Here is a 14,425-nt window from a genome sequence, read left to right on the forward strand (position 1 = left end):
TATATTTTGCTGAAAGACCAAACACCTTTTATTCATAATGTTTATGTGGCTAACTCCTAAAAGTCTGTTACTCCTTGAATATAATAGACATTTATTCTCTTTAAAAAAACCTTTTAAAATTTAATAGCCTAGAGAAATATCACTGGCCAATATTTTGACACTGGCACTAACTTCTTTGGGGATGAGCAGGATGAAGCAGGACACACACTTACTACACGGGGACACAAAACCCCTGCACTTTATCTCCCCGAGGTCAGATGGCTTAGTCGCGGCCTCAACGTGCTGGCCACTATTTTCTCTGATCAACGTGACCACAATGACCAAGCAGCCTTCTTGAAAAGCTTCTCTCTTTTTTTTTTTAATTGTATATTCCATTTCTTACTCTTAACTCTTGGGCTTTGTATTTTTTTTTTAAAGACATTCCCCCTTCCCTGCCTATTCATACTATTAATTACACACTTTAAGTGAAAATGCCTTGTTTATTTCTCTGTACTCGTGGTAGGATTTTTAAAAATTACACAGCTGCTTAACAGCTTTCAGCTATTGATAAAATACTTATAAAAAAAAAAAAATCTAGCCATAAACCATTTGTCTGAGAAAAACAAGGGAAAAGAGATGAATCATTTGGAATGTGTGAAATACAATCTCTCGGATGAGTTTTTAAAATAATTTCAAACTATAACCCATTTTATAAATTCTACAGCACAATATTTCTATAGATCACAGCTTTATGGGTTTAAAGCAGGGAGATTTCCTACATAATATGTGTCACTTGATTACCTTACAACATCTATATATTTACAATAAAGTTCACTGATTTTAAGTTGGGTGGCCAACGTATCTTCATTCCCCAAAGTTCCCTTGTGCTTCCTGGCGTCAGTCTCCAACCCCCACCCTCATTCTCCAGCAAACGCCCATCTCCCCCGTCCCTATATTTTTGCTTATTCTAGTATTTCATACAACTGAAATCATACAGTGGGCAGTCTTGTTTCTGGATGTTTTCACTTAGTATAATGCTTTTGAGATTCATTCATTCACTCATTCATTCATTCCACAGTTATTCTGTGTATCAGTAGTTCACTCCACTGTATGGATACCATCGTTTATCCATTTATCAGCTGGCAGATATTTGGGTTGCTTGAACTTTGGGCTGTTACGAATAAAGCTGCTGTTAATATCTGATTCCAAACCTATGTGAGCATCTATTTTCATTCCTCTTAAATACCCAGGAGTGAGACTGCTAGATTTTATAGTAAATTTATGTTCAACATTATAAGAAGAAACTTTCAAACTGTTTTCCAAAGTTGTTGTGCTATCGTTTGCGTTAGTCGTGCTGAGAGCTCCGATCAGTCCACAACTTCTTCAACACTTGATGCCATCAGAATTCACTTCAGTCACCCTCTTGAGAAAGAGGCTACTGTACTTTTGTTTAGCATTTCCCTAACAGCGAATGATGCTGAACACCTTTCAGGTGATCACTTGCCATTTGTATGTATCTTTTTTGGTGATGGGTCTGTTCAAATCTTTTGCTTTTTTTTATTGTACTGTTTGTCTTATTACTAGTTGTACAGATTCTTTCCTAATGTGGCTACAATTCATTTATCAAGTATAAATTCTGAAAGAGAGGCTTGCCTTTCAGTTTCTTAACAGCTGTAAAACATGGAAGTTTTGAATTTTGATGAAGTGTAAATGATCAACATTTTTCTTTTATGCTCATGCTTCTTGTGTCCTATGAAATCTTGGCTCAATCCAAGCTTTCCCCTATGTTTTCTCCTGTAAGTATTGTAGCTTTAGCTCTTATATTTATGTTCCATTTTGAGTTAATTTTTATATATGGAGTGAGGTAAGATTTGAGGTTCGTATTTTCCCAGTTTCTTAAACCCCAGACTTAATGCAAATAACAATTTGTTGATACTGATTAAACACAGTGTGAAATAAGAAGTCTTCTGTACTCATCCTATTTAAGCATCTCAACTTTGAATAATAAGCAATACTTACCTCCTCTCTTTTTAACTTATTTCATAACAGTGAAAGATTCACTAGTGGCACACACACACACACAAAAAAAAAACGCTCAAGGAACTTCCATGCACCCTTCCTGCAGTCTCCTCTAATGCTAACATCTTACGCAATATCAAAACCAATACATTAACACTGGTAAAATTCACAGAGTGTATTCAAACTTCACCAGTAATACATGCACCCATATGTGTGTGCATGCAATTCTACCAAATGTGTAACTTTGCAAACACACTACCACTATAAGCACTTAACTATACATCAGCACAAGCCTCCCTTGTGTTAACCCTTCTAGCCATACCTGTCCCTCCCCGCTCACTCACCCATCACCTTTGGCAACCACTAATCTATTCCCGATCTCTGTAACTGTGCTATTTCATGACTGTTACAAAAACAGAATCACGCAGTACACGTCTTTCTAAGATTGGCATTTTTCCACTCAACATATCTTCCTTGCAGTTCACTAGAGGTCTTGTGTCAATCAATGGCTCGGTCCTCTTTATCGCTGAGGAGTATTCCTGGTAAAGCTGTACCACAGTTTAACCATTCCCCCACTGGAGGACATTTGCGTAGTTTGCAATTTTGGGCTATTATAAATGAAGCTGGTTTTGGGGTGCCTGGGTGGCTCAGTTGGTTAAGCATCTGACCCAATTCCGGCTCAGGAAATGCTCCCAGGGTCATGAGATGGTGGGATAGAGCCCTGTGTTGGGCCCCACGCTGGGCATGGAGCCTGCTTAAGATATTCTCTCTCTCTCTCTCTCTCTCTCTCTCTCTCTCTCTCTCTCTCTCTGCCCCTCCCCCGCTCATACGCACATGTGTTCTAACAAAACCAAAAAACGCTGCTTATGAAAATCCATGTACAATCTATATGTATCTTTAACTGCTTTACTTTCTGACATACATACTGCAAAGTGACACAGAATGAAATCTGTTTTTAGAAGATTAAATGTTCAATTAAAACAATACATGACCACAGTCAACAGGCTTACGGAGGGAGAGTGCCCAAATCCTGGCCAAAATAGGAGATGTTAGTAAGGATGTGAAAAAGTATGTACTTGTGCATGTAAGGGAGGAGGGAACAGAAAAGGGATGACGACAGGGTCCTTTGCAGAAGGGCAAACATTTAGTGTTGTCATTCTCTACTGGATGGTTCTTTTGTTTTACATTTGTTATAGCACACAGACTAAACCCTAACCTATTTTCAAAGTTTGGGAATGTTTGATAACAACTCTGTATTGCTTTAAGGGAAGTTGATTTTGTTCTGTAAATAAGACCTTTTTTAGTTCCAATATGAACATTTTCCTTGATGATCACAACGCACTATAAATGCACGCGTATGTGTCAGATTCTAAATTTATTTTAGGCCAACCATGCTACAATTTATAGAGAATTAGAGAAATAATTATTACTCAAATATGGCAACTATAAGTTTCTCTGATCATATTTGGGAGGTTTTGATGTATGTTGTATGACATGCTTTGGACAATGGCATTTAAACAAAAGACTGACACTTCCAGATGACATCAGCAGGGAGGAAGAGCATGCGAAGAAACCTTACCAACAACAGCTGAGGGCTAAGTCCAGCTGACTCCAATGTACGACACATATCCTCAGTAGAGCTTTCTCCATGCAGACACTTCCAAAAAAAGAAGCTGCCTAGTAAAACAAAAGCAAAATGCATGAACCAACAGCTACTTACCATTTGGACTAACATTCTTCCTGAATTGCAATCTAGATCCCCAGAGAAGCAATACAGCACGAGAGAAGAGAAATGAATGGTTCAGTTTGTTGACTTTACAGCAGAAGGCAAATCATTCCATGTCGAGCACTGTCTCTTTAGTATAAGTAATAATCAATAAAACTTTTATGACATAGTGCCTACATATCCAGAGCATCTTATGTTAACTGAAAAACATACATTAAATTTTCTCATTAATTTACTTTTGAAACAAACTGAATCTCTGAGATGCTGTGAACTCCTCCCAGGCTTTCATCCAGAAGAGGCAGGTTTCAAAGAGCAGTTTATCATGCCACCTACCTAAAGCCACATACTCCTCTTCACTCATCTTTTTTATGTTGATCGCATCTTTCTCATATTCTAAATATTCCAGGAATGTTTTTACAGGCAACACACCATCCTTATCATCAGAGAATCGGACGGTAGTAGTTCTGGACTTTTCCTGTTTGTACTTCTCTAGTAATGCCTGGAGCTTATGCAGTTCTTTTTCATCAAGCCTCAGTAACACAGCCAAGTCCTTAAAAAATAGGAAAAAAAAAAGTCTTGAATAGACCATGACTCTTTCTCTGACTCTGCCAAAGGAGTCGACCCCATTATCTGAGGTGAAATTCAAGGCTATAAGCAAAAGACGGCTATAACGTACTCCGCTTAAAACTTTACTCTCAAATCATGAGTGGGGTGTTATTTAAATAAATTAATCTTGAAATACTACATATAACTAAAAGTACCATTTTTATATAATGTCTTGACAATATTCTCTTCTCAAATGTTCGGATTACACCTAATCGTATTAATGTATAATCAGAAAAAAATTACCAGAGTATCAACTACAACCCTTGTGATTCTAAGAAAACTAAAGGTCTGTTTGAAACAATATTTATTAAGCAGCAAAAACACAATAAAATAAAATACCGGAAACCAATCATCACTGTATTTACATGTATATCCTCTATGTAACTCTTAGGGACACAGGGATTGAAAAGTCACAGATAACATCCTGCCAGCCTTTCAAACTATTTTTATATCCCATATGTGCAAAAACATCTCCTGATACTATTATTTTTCTAAATTAGGAATAAGCATACACAAACACACACATACGTAAGAGACCATTTTGCCACAGCAAGCACAACTGTCTTCCCCCCATGCTACCTGATAAAACTGCGCTTGTTTAAGAATGCAGCTTTCTATTTATTAAGGCTGTTGTTTTTAAAAACAAGCAGTAAATTGCAAAGTGCACTGAACACACACCAGCAGTTCAATTCTATACTGAATTGATATGAGCTTATATGAACGATGTCCCACAGACAACAAAAATGATTTCAAATTTGAATTTTAGTTTTACATGTACAATACTGGCCATTCAGCCTAGAAAATGATTGTATGTTTTTGAAGGATCTAAAAGTCCACAGCAAAATATAATTTTTATAATTCTTAAAAAGTGCTTTAAAACTTAAAAAAAGAACAATCAGTTAAGAAACTGATTTCTTAAATTTTCTGAATCTTTTCTATTTACAGACTATACTGGGGCTATTAAGTGGAAATGAATTCTATAAGGGATTATTAATGACATATACTTAACTTTCTCTGGCAAAGTAGGAGAGTTTGGATCTTACAAAAAAATCAAGCACTTAAGAATCTATGAAACGTCTAGGCAATCCTACAGACATAATTAAATCAACCTGACCTTTTTGTTGTTTGAAAGGTTTTATACTATTGCTGAAGTAGAAAGAAAAAAGATCCCCAAAAATGGCTTTGTCGTTTATAATGGCAATCACAGAAAATGATGAAGACTGTTAAAATGCTTTTATGAAATCCATCTATAATCCCAAAGATTAAAAAGATGTTAAGAATATGTAAGGGTTTCCAATAGAGAAAAATCTTCTTGTTTTTCTGTTTAAAAATTTTTTATTCACATACGTATATTTAAAATAAAAGGCTTCCACTTTAAACCTCAATTAAGTTTCAGATACACCTGGTAATTTTCTAAAAGCATTATCAGTGACTTGACAAATAACTAAAATCGCTTAATTTTCCTTTAGAGAGAGAAGTGGAAGACAAGAGGCTTTCAGGGCAAGCGACCTGTGCCCAGTCACACACGAATCTGAGGGAAAGACAGGACAATATTTCCCTCTGTTCCCTATTAAGAAATTTATTTATTTATTATTTACTTCCTTCCCTATTGATTTCTCTGTATGGAAAGTAACAATTTGTATACATGCCCCAGAAATGAGTAATACTGCACCATAATGAAGATTACAAGGCGCTGCCATTTTTTTAATGTTTTACAGAATAAAAACATAGAACAGTTACTATAATGAAACACTATGATGTAAGACAGAATTTTTTAAAGCATTATGTAGTATACAACAGAGCAAGCTGTAGGAATGTGTTCACAAGACCACCACACAAAAACCAATCTCTTCTGTTTGGCAGAATCTTTTTTTTTTTTTCTTTAAAAGAAATTAAAATTTTCCTACTTTAGTAAACCAAATTTATTATAATTGGCAAATCTTGTCAAACTTATGTGGTATGAAGTAACCTTAAAAAAACGAGAAAAAAACAATGCTTCTATGGTAGTAAAAATAGATTAATAATAAAATGTAATATCTTAGCACAAATAATATAAATTTAACATTAAGGCACAGAGAGCCAGCAGGGGGTCTGGTAAAGAAATACACCTTTATACTTCCTAAAAATTCTTAATTTTCTACTTTACTATCAATTAAAACATTAAAAATAATCCAAGAGATTATTTTGTATGATGAGGAGAATTACTTACATTATCTGAGAATGGTGTGTCTGAATGAAAATCAAGGGAATTTAACTGACTGACAGACTCATAAAGATGGAGTAGTTTCAGTTTATTGGCACAAAACTGTAGCAATCCTTCATCCACAGACTCCAGTTCTAAAAAGGTGGAGGGGAAAAATACATTAAAGAGATCTAGTTAGCCGACTCACAAAAGATTTTTCTCTCATTAACATTCATAGTCTTATATACTTCCCTGATGTTTTATTATTTTTTTAATTTAATTTTTTTATTTTTAAAAATTTATATCCAAATTGGTTATCATATAGTGCAACGATTTCAGGAGTAGATTCCTTAGTGCCCCTTCCCCACTTAGCCCATCCCCCCTCCCACAACCCCTCCAGTAACCCTCAGTTTGTTCTCCATATTTATGAGTCTCTTCTGTTTTGACCCCCTCCCCGTTTTTATATTATTTTTGTTTCCCTTCCCTTACGTTCATCTGTTTTGTCTCTTAAAGTGAAGTTTTGTCTCATGAGTGAAGTCATATGATTTTTGTCTTTCTCTGACTAATTTCACTTAGCATAATACCCTCCAGTTCCATCCACATAGTTGCAAATGGCAAGATTTTATTCTTTTTGATTGCTGAGTAATACTCCATTGTATATATACACCACATTTTCTTTATCCATTCATCCATTGATGGACATTTGGGCTCTTTCCATACTTTGGCTATTGTTGATAGTGCTGCTATAAACACGGGGGTGCATGTGTCCCTTCGAAACAGCACCCCTGTATCCTGTGGTAAGTGCCTAGTAGTGCAATTGCTGGGCCGTAGGGTCGTTCAACTTTTAGCTTTTTGAGGAACCTCCATACTGTTTTCCAGAGTGGCTGCACCAGCTGGCATTCCCAGCCTGATGTTTTATTCTATTAAATATTGAGGTACTTAATAAGCTACAAGTATATATTTTCCATCATGGAAAAATGTCCAAATTCTTAAATGAAATAAGGCAGACTAGTAGTGGGGGGAGGTGGGGAAAAAACAGAAAGAGCTATCTGAGTCTAATACTCAATTTTTACAACACTAAACCGAAAGCAGCCTTGAAGGTATCCTCCGTCAGCCTGGAGCTCACACGCTGCCTCCTGTGCCCACACACAGAGGACGGCCGGCAGGAAGCTGCCTGGCTCCCGTTACCATGGTGCCTGCTGCCAACTGTGACTGTGACAGGCCCACCCTCAAGGGAGGCAGAGACCACAGTGACATTCCCCATCCGTCCATCAGGCTTTTTGAAGAAAGTTTAATACCAGAGAAATACTCCTCTCTGTATAAAACATGCCTGCGTGGCAACTTACAAAAATTTTTTAACCTTTTATTTATTTTTGAGAGACAGAGAGACAGACAGACAGACTGCAAGTGGGGGAGGGGAAGAGAGAGAGGGAGACACAGAATCTGAAACAGGCTCCAGGCTCTGAGCAGTCAGCACAGAGCCCGACGCGGGGCTCGAACTCACAAACCGTGAGATCATGACCTGAGCCGAAGTCAGATGCTTACCCGACTAAGCCACCCAGGCGCCCCTCCTGCGTGGTAATTTAGATATAACCTAATATAAAACAACCATTATTTCAAAAGACAGACACTTTACCTCCAAGAGTTGTTATAGCCACAATAAAACTTATTAAATAGGTAAAAATTTTTAGGAATCCCAGTTCTGGGTAGAACTTGAAACCAGTGATGATTTTACAGAGCTCCAACAGTGGTGTTTGGTTTATTCTCACCTCAGTGCAAGATAAATTCTGATTTAATAAATTTTAAGATTTTGATAAAGCCTTGAGGGACAGGGGAGCTTCAGAAGCAAACCACGCTTTTTAACAGACATTTCCAACAAGTTGTATGCACTAAAGAAGTTCACTATCTTCCAAAAGGCAGCTTTAAATACGTGTGGAGAAAGCAAATCTCAAAATTAGGATGCTGAAAGTGTTGAAAGAGGATACTATGATTTGCTAATTAAACCACTTTACGTTGGCTTAAATATAAATATAAAGCTGGCTTTATATAATTAACATGACAAGCAGAAAGTCACAACTAGATGAAGTCTGCAAATTGCACACTACAATTTAATTGATGTTAGGGATTCTGAATAAATTGAATTTTGCTGGCCTAGCTAGCTGGAGTACAGAGTTAAAATCCTACAGATAGAGATGTAATTATTTTTCAGACAAATTCTGAACAGCAAAAAACAAAAACAAACAAAAACAGAACTAATAATTTACTCATAGTCTGATTTGGGAAGTCCTCAGTTGTTCCTGAGGGAAATGGATGAGAAAATGTGGATTCTATACACTAAAAGAATATTAATTCAAAGCATACATTTTTTTATCATTTTTCCTGTCAAAACAAAATTAAAGAACTCTTCATCTGCAGAAACTGTTCTCCTCCCATAAAGGTAAACAGAAGAAAATGCCAGCAAGAGAACCTGTTTTTTGCACACCACCAGCTCATCTCCTCCCCGTGCCAATGGCTTTCACGTGTGTATAACTGTATCAGAATAATCACTTCTCGCCATCCTATGCTGGTGTCCTTCCCCCAGTAGAGAGATTTGAAAGAGAAATATTTTTATATTCAGAGAAAGCTCAGAGGAAGATCAGCGCATATACTAAATAGGGAGTAAAAGTCTCCAAATGCCATGTCTTATATGTATTATTTCCACGCTGAAGTAACATCATGGTATCTTTAACAGGAACAGCTTTCTATAATCAGAATTGTAAAATCTGAAGCGAGACCAGAACCTCCAATCAGTACAAACCCTATTACCTTGATTTTTTAAAGTGTCCATTAAAGTCTGAGTGATGTTTCTAAGGCAGGAAAATGGTAAACGTTCACTTGCCAAAATGCTTTCCAAAGCCTAGAAGAAAGATATTGAGCAATTGCAACAATTAAAAGGTAATGATTTTGTTTTTTAAGTTTTGTATTTATGCCTACACCTTCGTTGCCCCAAATTCCCAAGGGAAGCTCCATTGGTAAGATGTTTTAGCAAACGTACCTGAGAATGAGGGTTGCATCATACGTAATAATCAATGAATTTCATCGCATACCCAATATGGTGGATGACAAAAAGTCCGGACCCAGAATGAGACAACTAGAAGGCAACCGGTGTTTAACAGAACGGCCAAGACAAACAGAAACCGAGACAAAGCCATTCACCAGTAAGAAGAGTGTAAGTCTATACCCCACGGGCATAAATGAAAAGCAGAGGCTGTTGCTGATGTGCCAATAACAAAATCTGACAAGAACTTAATTACTGCTTAATGACTGCATTTGAGCACGGCCAGGTCAACCTACAGGCCATGGGAGATATATATGGCGCCACCTCACCCCAGCTACCTCTCCTGCCCTCCCCCAGTAGATGCTCTAGAGCCTTCACCATAGTTCCAAAATCTCCCTTTATGCCTAAAGAAGCAACCATCAGAATCACCAATGGGTAGACACAGCGGCTGAAGCTCATACTTACCCTTTCATACTACCACGTTAAATTGGCTTTTTTATCGATGAGATTAAATAGTTTCAAAGGCAGGCTGAGAATATGGCATGAGACAAAAATGGTACCACAACCCCCTGTGTGTGTGTGTGGGAAAGAAATGGGCTCAGAGGGTGGCTCAAGAGGTTGGTCAAGCCCATGATGTAGTCGCCTCACTACATGGTGGATATAAAGAAAGCGACTTTTGAGAAAGGTAACACCCAAGGAAATGTAACCGCCTGTGTTCTGGTATTTATTACACAGAGGGGCAGCTGGCTGCCTATTTGTTCAGTCTTCTCAAGCCTAACCTGGTTTCCTTTCCCCCCTTAGTGTTGAAAACAATACACAACTTTTACTATCAGCTTTTCCAGCATTTTTAATAAAATTCATAGTTTCACGCACAATTCAGTAGTGCAGTAATTTTTAAAAAGGCCAACATGACAGTCTGTAATATGCTAAAGTTCCCAGTTTTGTTGTTCCAGGATGTAAGAGAAAAGACAGTATCAAAATGAGAAGTCTTGTTTGGGTGAGAGCCCTCCCTTTCTACAGATTCTCTGAACTACCTCTCCTGGGTGCCCGCCTTGTCAGAGGAACGTCAGCTTTCATAACCAAGACTCTGCCCTGAGGAACATGAGAGCTAATTAGCCCTGTCAGAATGGAAACTGGATGAAAAGTCACAGGGACTTGCCTGTTTTACAATAAAACAAGAAGAAGTGTCTCAACAAAATGACTACCACAGTAAGAGGGGATAAGAAATCAGTATTCACTAAATTCTCCCACACATCGGCATTACTTTAGTTGCTGTGGATTATGAAACAGACATCTTTGGTAAAGACCCTAGGGCTTAAACGAGGTAAAAAGGAAAAAAAAACTGGTGAGCTATAACCCATGTACATCAAGTAATTAGAAAACAAGGAGCCGTTAGCTATCCGGTTCTGATTAAAAGCAGACTAGGAGTTCAGAGATGTCCACGGGGATTGAAGCGTTGTGTAAGAACTCAGCCAAAACTCAAGCAGCATTATGAGGGTTTTGATAAGAGGGTGCGAGGACAGGAATCACAGTGAATCGTCACAGCAGAATCCCAAACCTGGCAAAACTCAAGAAGCCTGACAAGGGCCTCTGACACAGCACACGTGAGAACGCGAACTAGCAGCACAAGGACTTCGAGAAGCAATTTTTCATCAACTCGTACAGCTAGCGTAGCTCATGCCCTACAATTCCCCTCTTAGGTATAAAACTCAGGAGAAACTCTTGCACAACTCTTGCACACCGGGCACCAGGAAACAAAGATACAGTATCCTAGTACAAGGATAATCACAGTATCACGGTAATGGCAAAAAAACAAAACACCGGCAACAACCTAAATGCCCACTGACAGGAGGCGAGTGAAGAAAGCAGAGTCACAGGGTGGAATCCATACAGTATGTGAGCACATGCAGTACATCCATCAACTGCAGAGAAACGAAATTCCGAACACTGGTCACATTAGGGAGGGGGAGGGGACTGAGGAGGGACAGGAGGCTCGTCAGAGTTCCTGGTAACATTCTATTTCCTCAGGGGGCTGGTCATACATAAGTGTTTATTATTATTCTTTAACCTGAATAGATGCTATGTATAGATATGTGCGTCTATGTTTAAAACATGCATACGTGTGTATGGTAGTATTGCTTAATTTTTAAAAGAAAAAGAAGGAGAAAGAGAGACAACACAACTTCCATATATGAATATAAAAAGGTTGCATGAATAAAAACATGAAAAGGAAGACGTTACCCTGTCATGTTTGGAGGGAAAGAGGAAAACAAAGGCTTTCTTAAGAGAAATAGGTTACAGCCACTCGTCAGGAAAATTCACATGCATACTTACTTGTTTCTTCGTTGCAGGATACTTAATATCAAGAAGTAGTCCCTTTATTTCTGTTTCAACCAAATCTACAAAGAGAAAATTAACCAAACTAAATTTTTCACTATTATTACAAGGTAAACTTTATGTGGAAAGAAAAATGCATATATCTGTAGCTATCAGTCAGTCTAAAGGACTTCTGGTTTCTCTCACATTGTTACTTTACGTGAATGTTAGTATCTCCCAGGTGGCAAGCTTCATCTTTACAGAGCAATTCCAATAAAATATATGCAGGATTACTTGCAGCTCACCTTATTTTAAGGAATTGCAACTGCTCAGAGATGAATCTTTTTTTTGAGAGAGAGAGAGAGAGCACAAGTGAGCACACAACAGTAGGGGAGGGGCAGAGGGAGAGGGAGAGAGAAACTCAAGGAGGCTCCACGACCAGCGCAGAGGCCGACCCAGGGCTCCATCCCACGACCCTGAGATCATGACCGGAGCTGAAATCAAGAGTCAGACTCTTACCCAACAGAGCCACCCAGGCGCCCCTGAACTATTTCGATGGCTCCATTTATAATGTGCTATTAATTTAGAAAATGATGAAAGAGCATGCTTTGTTATTTTGACTAAAGGACACCCACCGAGATTGGGAGGTTTTGTTTTCAGCAGGGTCGCCAGTTTCTTCACTAGGTGCATGTCCTTGGCTCGCTCACACTTCTTGTCGCTAAAACAATAAACACAACAAATTCTTACAGAACATGAAATCGCTTTCCTTCTAAGTCTGGCACACTCCAACTCTCTTTTCCTTTATATTCTTCCTATTTAACTTTAAAGATCTCTGTCTAGGGGCGCCTGGGTGCTTCAGTTGGTTGGGCGACCGACTCCAGCTCAGGTCATGATTTCGCGGTCCGTGAGTTCGAGCCCCACGTCGGGCTCTGTGCTGACAGCTTGGAGCCCGGAGCCTGCTTTGGATTCTGTGTCTCCCCCTCTCTCTACCTCTCCCCTGCTCACGCTCTGCATCTGTCTCTCAATAATAAATAAACGTTAAAAAAAATAAAGATCTCTGTCTAATGAGAAAAAAAACAGCAACAATAAAACAAGAACTACAAAACCAAGAGCAAAACACAGGATGGAAAAGCTGGCAGAGGGATACCTGATCTTACCTCAGTGCCAAATGGAAAGGAACGTTTACTGTTTTCACACTTCCAGACACTGGATCAACAAGACAGATCTGGTAAGTCTGTGGCTGCCAGCTCTGACTGGTAACATTATTTAAGCCCATTATTTTATAGCCAGGATACAGAAGCCTGAGGAAATCACATACCAATACGGTAAGAATATTAGAGAAAGGAGAAATGCCAGAAGTGCTTATATTATAGCTAGGGACCCCTACGTTAGTCTCGATTTGGGGGCACCACTAAGTAAAATAAACACTAACTGATACCAAAAACACAAGTAAAGCAGAGGTGACTGGTAGAATGACGCCTTGTTAAAATGTGTTAGAAAAATTAAGCGACAGGCCTATGGCAAACAAAGCATTCACCTCACTTAACATCATCACCATGGGAATCTGAAGGAATCTCTCCTTTTGAGCCCCCACAGCATAAGTAAGGGATGGGGGCAAATGGCAACACCACAGGTCACTTTATTAAATTCAGTAGCATATCATGGCCTTTTCATTAAGATTTTTTGTTGTTGTTATTAAATACTTAATCCTTAATTATATACCAGGCACTCACAGGGAAAAACCATAATAGAGAACACTGCAATCCTCAAACGACTTGCAATCTAATAAGCAGCTTTAATAAAAGCTTTACTTGAACAAAAGCATTCCTTTTTGTAACCAGGAAAATGACGGGGTCTGCGGCTTACCTGCAGTGCTTTCCCACGTTGAAGGCTCCTACCCTAGGCCCCTGCTGTGTGCCCCACACTTCCAAGATTCCCCTTCTGGGTGCGTAGATCACAAGGAACTGAGCTACACGACTTGGACCCTGAGTATTTCCAAAGGGGGAAAAATCCGCCTTTTCTGGTACCCTTTCGTGGAGGTCCTCTACGATTTGCATCCAACCGATCTGTGCATCTCGATACCCTTTGAGACAGAGGAAAAGGGCAGCTCATTAGGTTAATGAATCTAGGTTCAACCATAGCTTTCTGATGCACTCTGGGATATTTTAGCCAGGGGTTTAAGAAGAGCTAATAAAAGCACATTACCTTTTTATTATGAAATGGCTTCAACAGAAAAGATAATAATAATTGTAACAAATACTGACTCAATCACCAAGTCATACTAAATCCAGAATTTTGTTAAATTTGCTTCCGATCACTTTTTTTCTTTAAAAAGAAAACGGCTGTCATTAAGGCTTCATGAGTCCCTTCCCTGATCCCATTCTCTCCCCTCCTTCTCTTTAAAAAATTCTTTCCCTTTAAAAACTCTGGGGGAGGTTACCAGGCTTGGATTTGAATAAAAGTCCCATTAAAATGTAAGAAAAAGATCAACTTGATCTTGTGCTTTTCAAGTCCTGTGGTGCTATGCAGACGGGGGGGGGGGGGGGGGGGGGGGGGGGGG

General features: G+C 38.7%; 1 protein-coding gene across 4 annotated transcripts in view; it reads right to left on the reverse strand.

The window, feature by feature from the left end:
- RAB3GAP2 (RAB3 GTPase activating non-catalytic protein subunit 2) overlaps positions 1 to 14,425 on the reverse strand; it is a 101,536-nt gene that overhangs the window by 28,360 nt on the left and 58,751 nt on the right. For all 4 annotated transcript variants that reach the window (XM_049634571.1, XM_049634569.1, XM_049634570.1 and 1 more), the window contains exons 14-21: positions 13,732 to 13,948; positions 13,023 to 13,166; positions 12,501 to 12,583; positions 11,884 to 11,948; positions 9,318 to 9,408; positions 6,540 to 6,667; positions 4,058 to 4,274; positions 3,578 to 3,675 (exon numbers count right to left, since the gene is read on the reverse strand). In XM_049634571.1, the coding sequence (XP_049490528.1) occupies positions 3,578 to 3,675; positions 4,058 to 4,274; positions 6,540 to 6,667; positions 9,318 to 9,408; positions 11,884 to 11,948; positions 12,501 to 12,583; positions 13,023 to 13,166; positions 13,732 to 13,948 (1,043 nt within the window). The remainder of the gene's footprint in view (positions 1 to 3,577; positions 3,676 to 4,057; positions 4,275 to 6,539; positions 6,668 to 9,317; positions 9,409 to 11,883; positions 11,949 to 12,500; positions 12,584 to 13,022; positions 13,167 to 13,731; positions 13,949 to 14,425) is intronic.

The sequence above is a fragment of the Panthera uncia genome, chromosome F1, assembly GCF_023721935.1.
Source record: "Panthera uncia isolate 11264 chromosome F1, Puncia_PCG_1.0, whole genome shotgun sequence".
Taxonomy (NCBI): domain Eukaryota; kingdom Metazoa; phylum Chordata; class Mammalia; order Carnivora; family Felidae; genus Panthera; species Panthera uncia.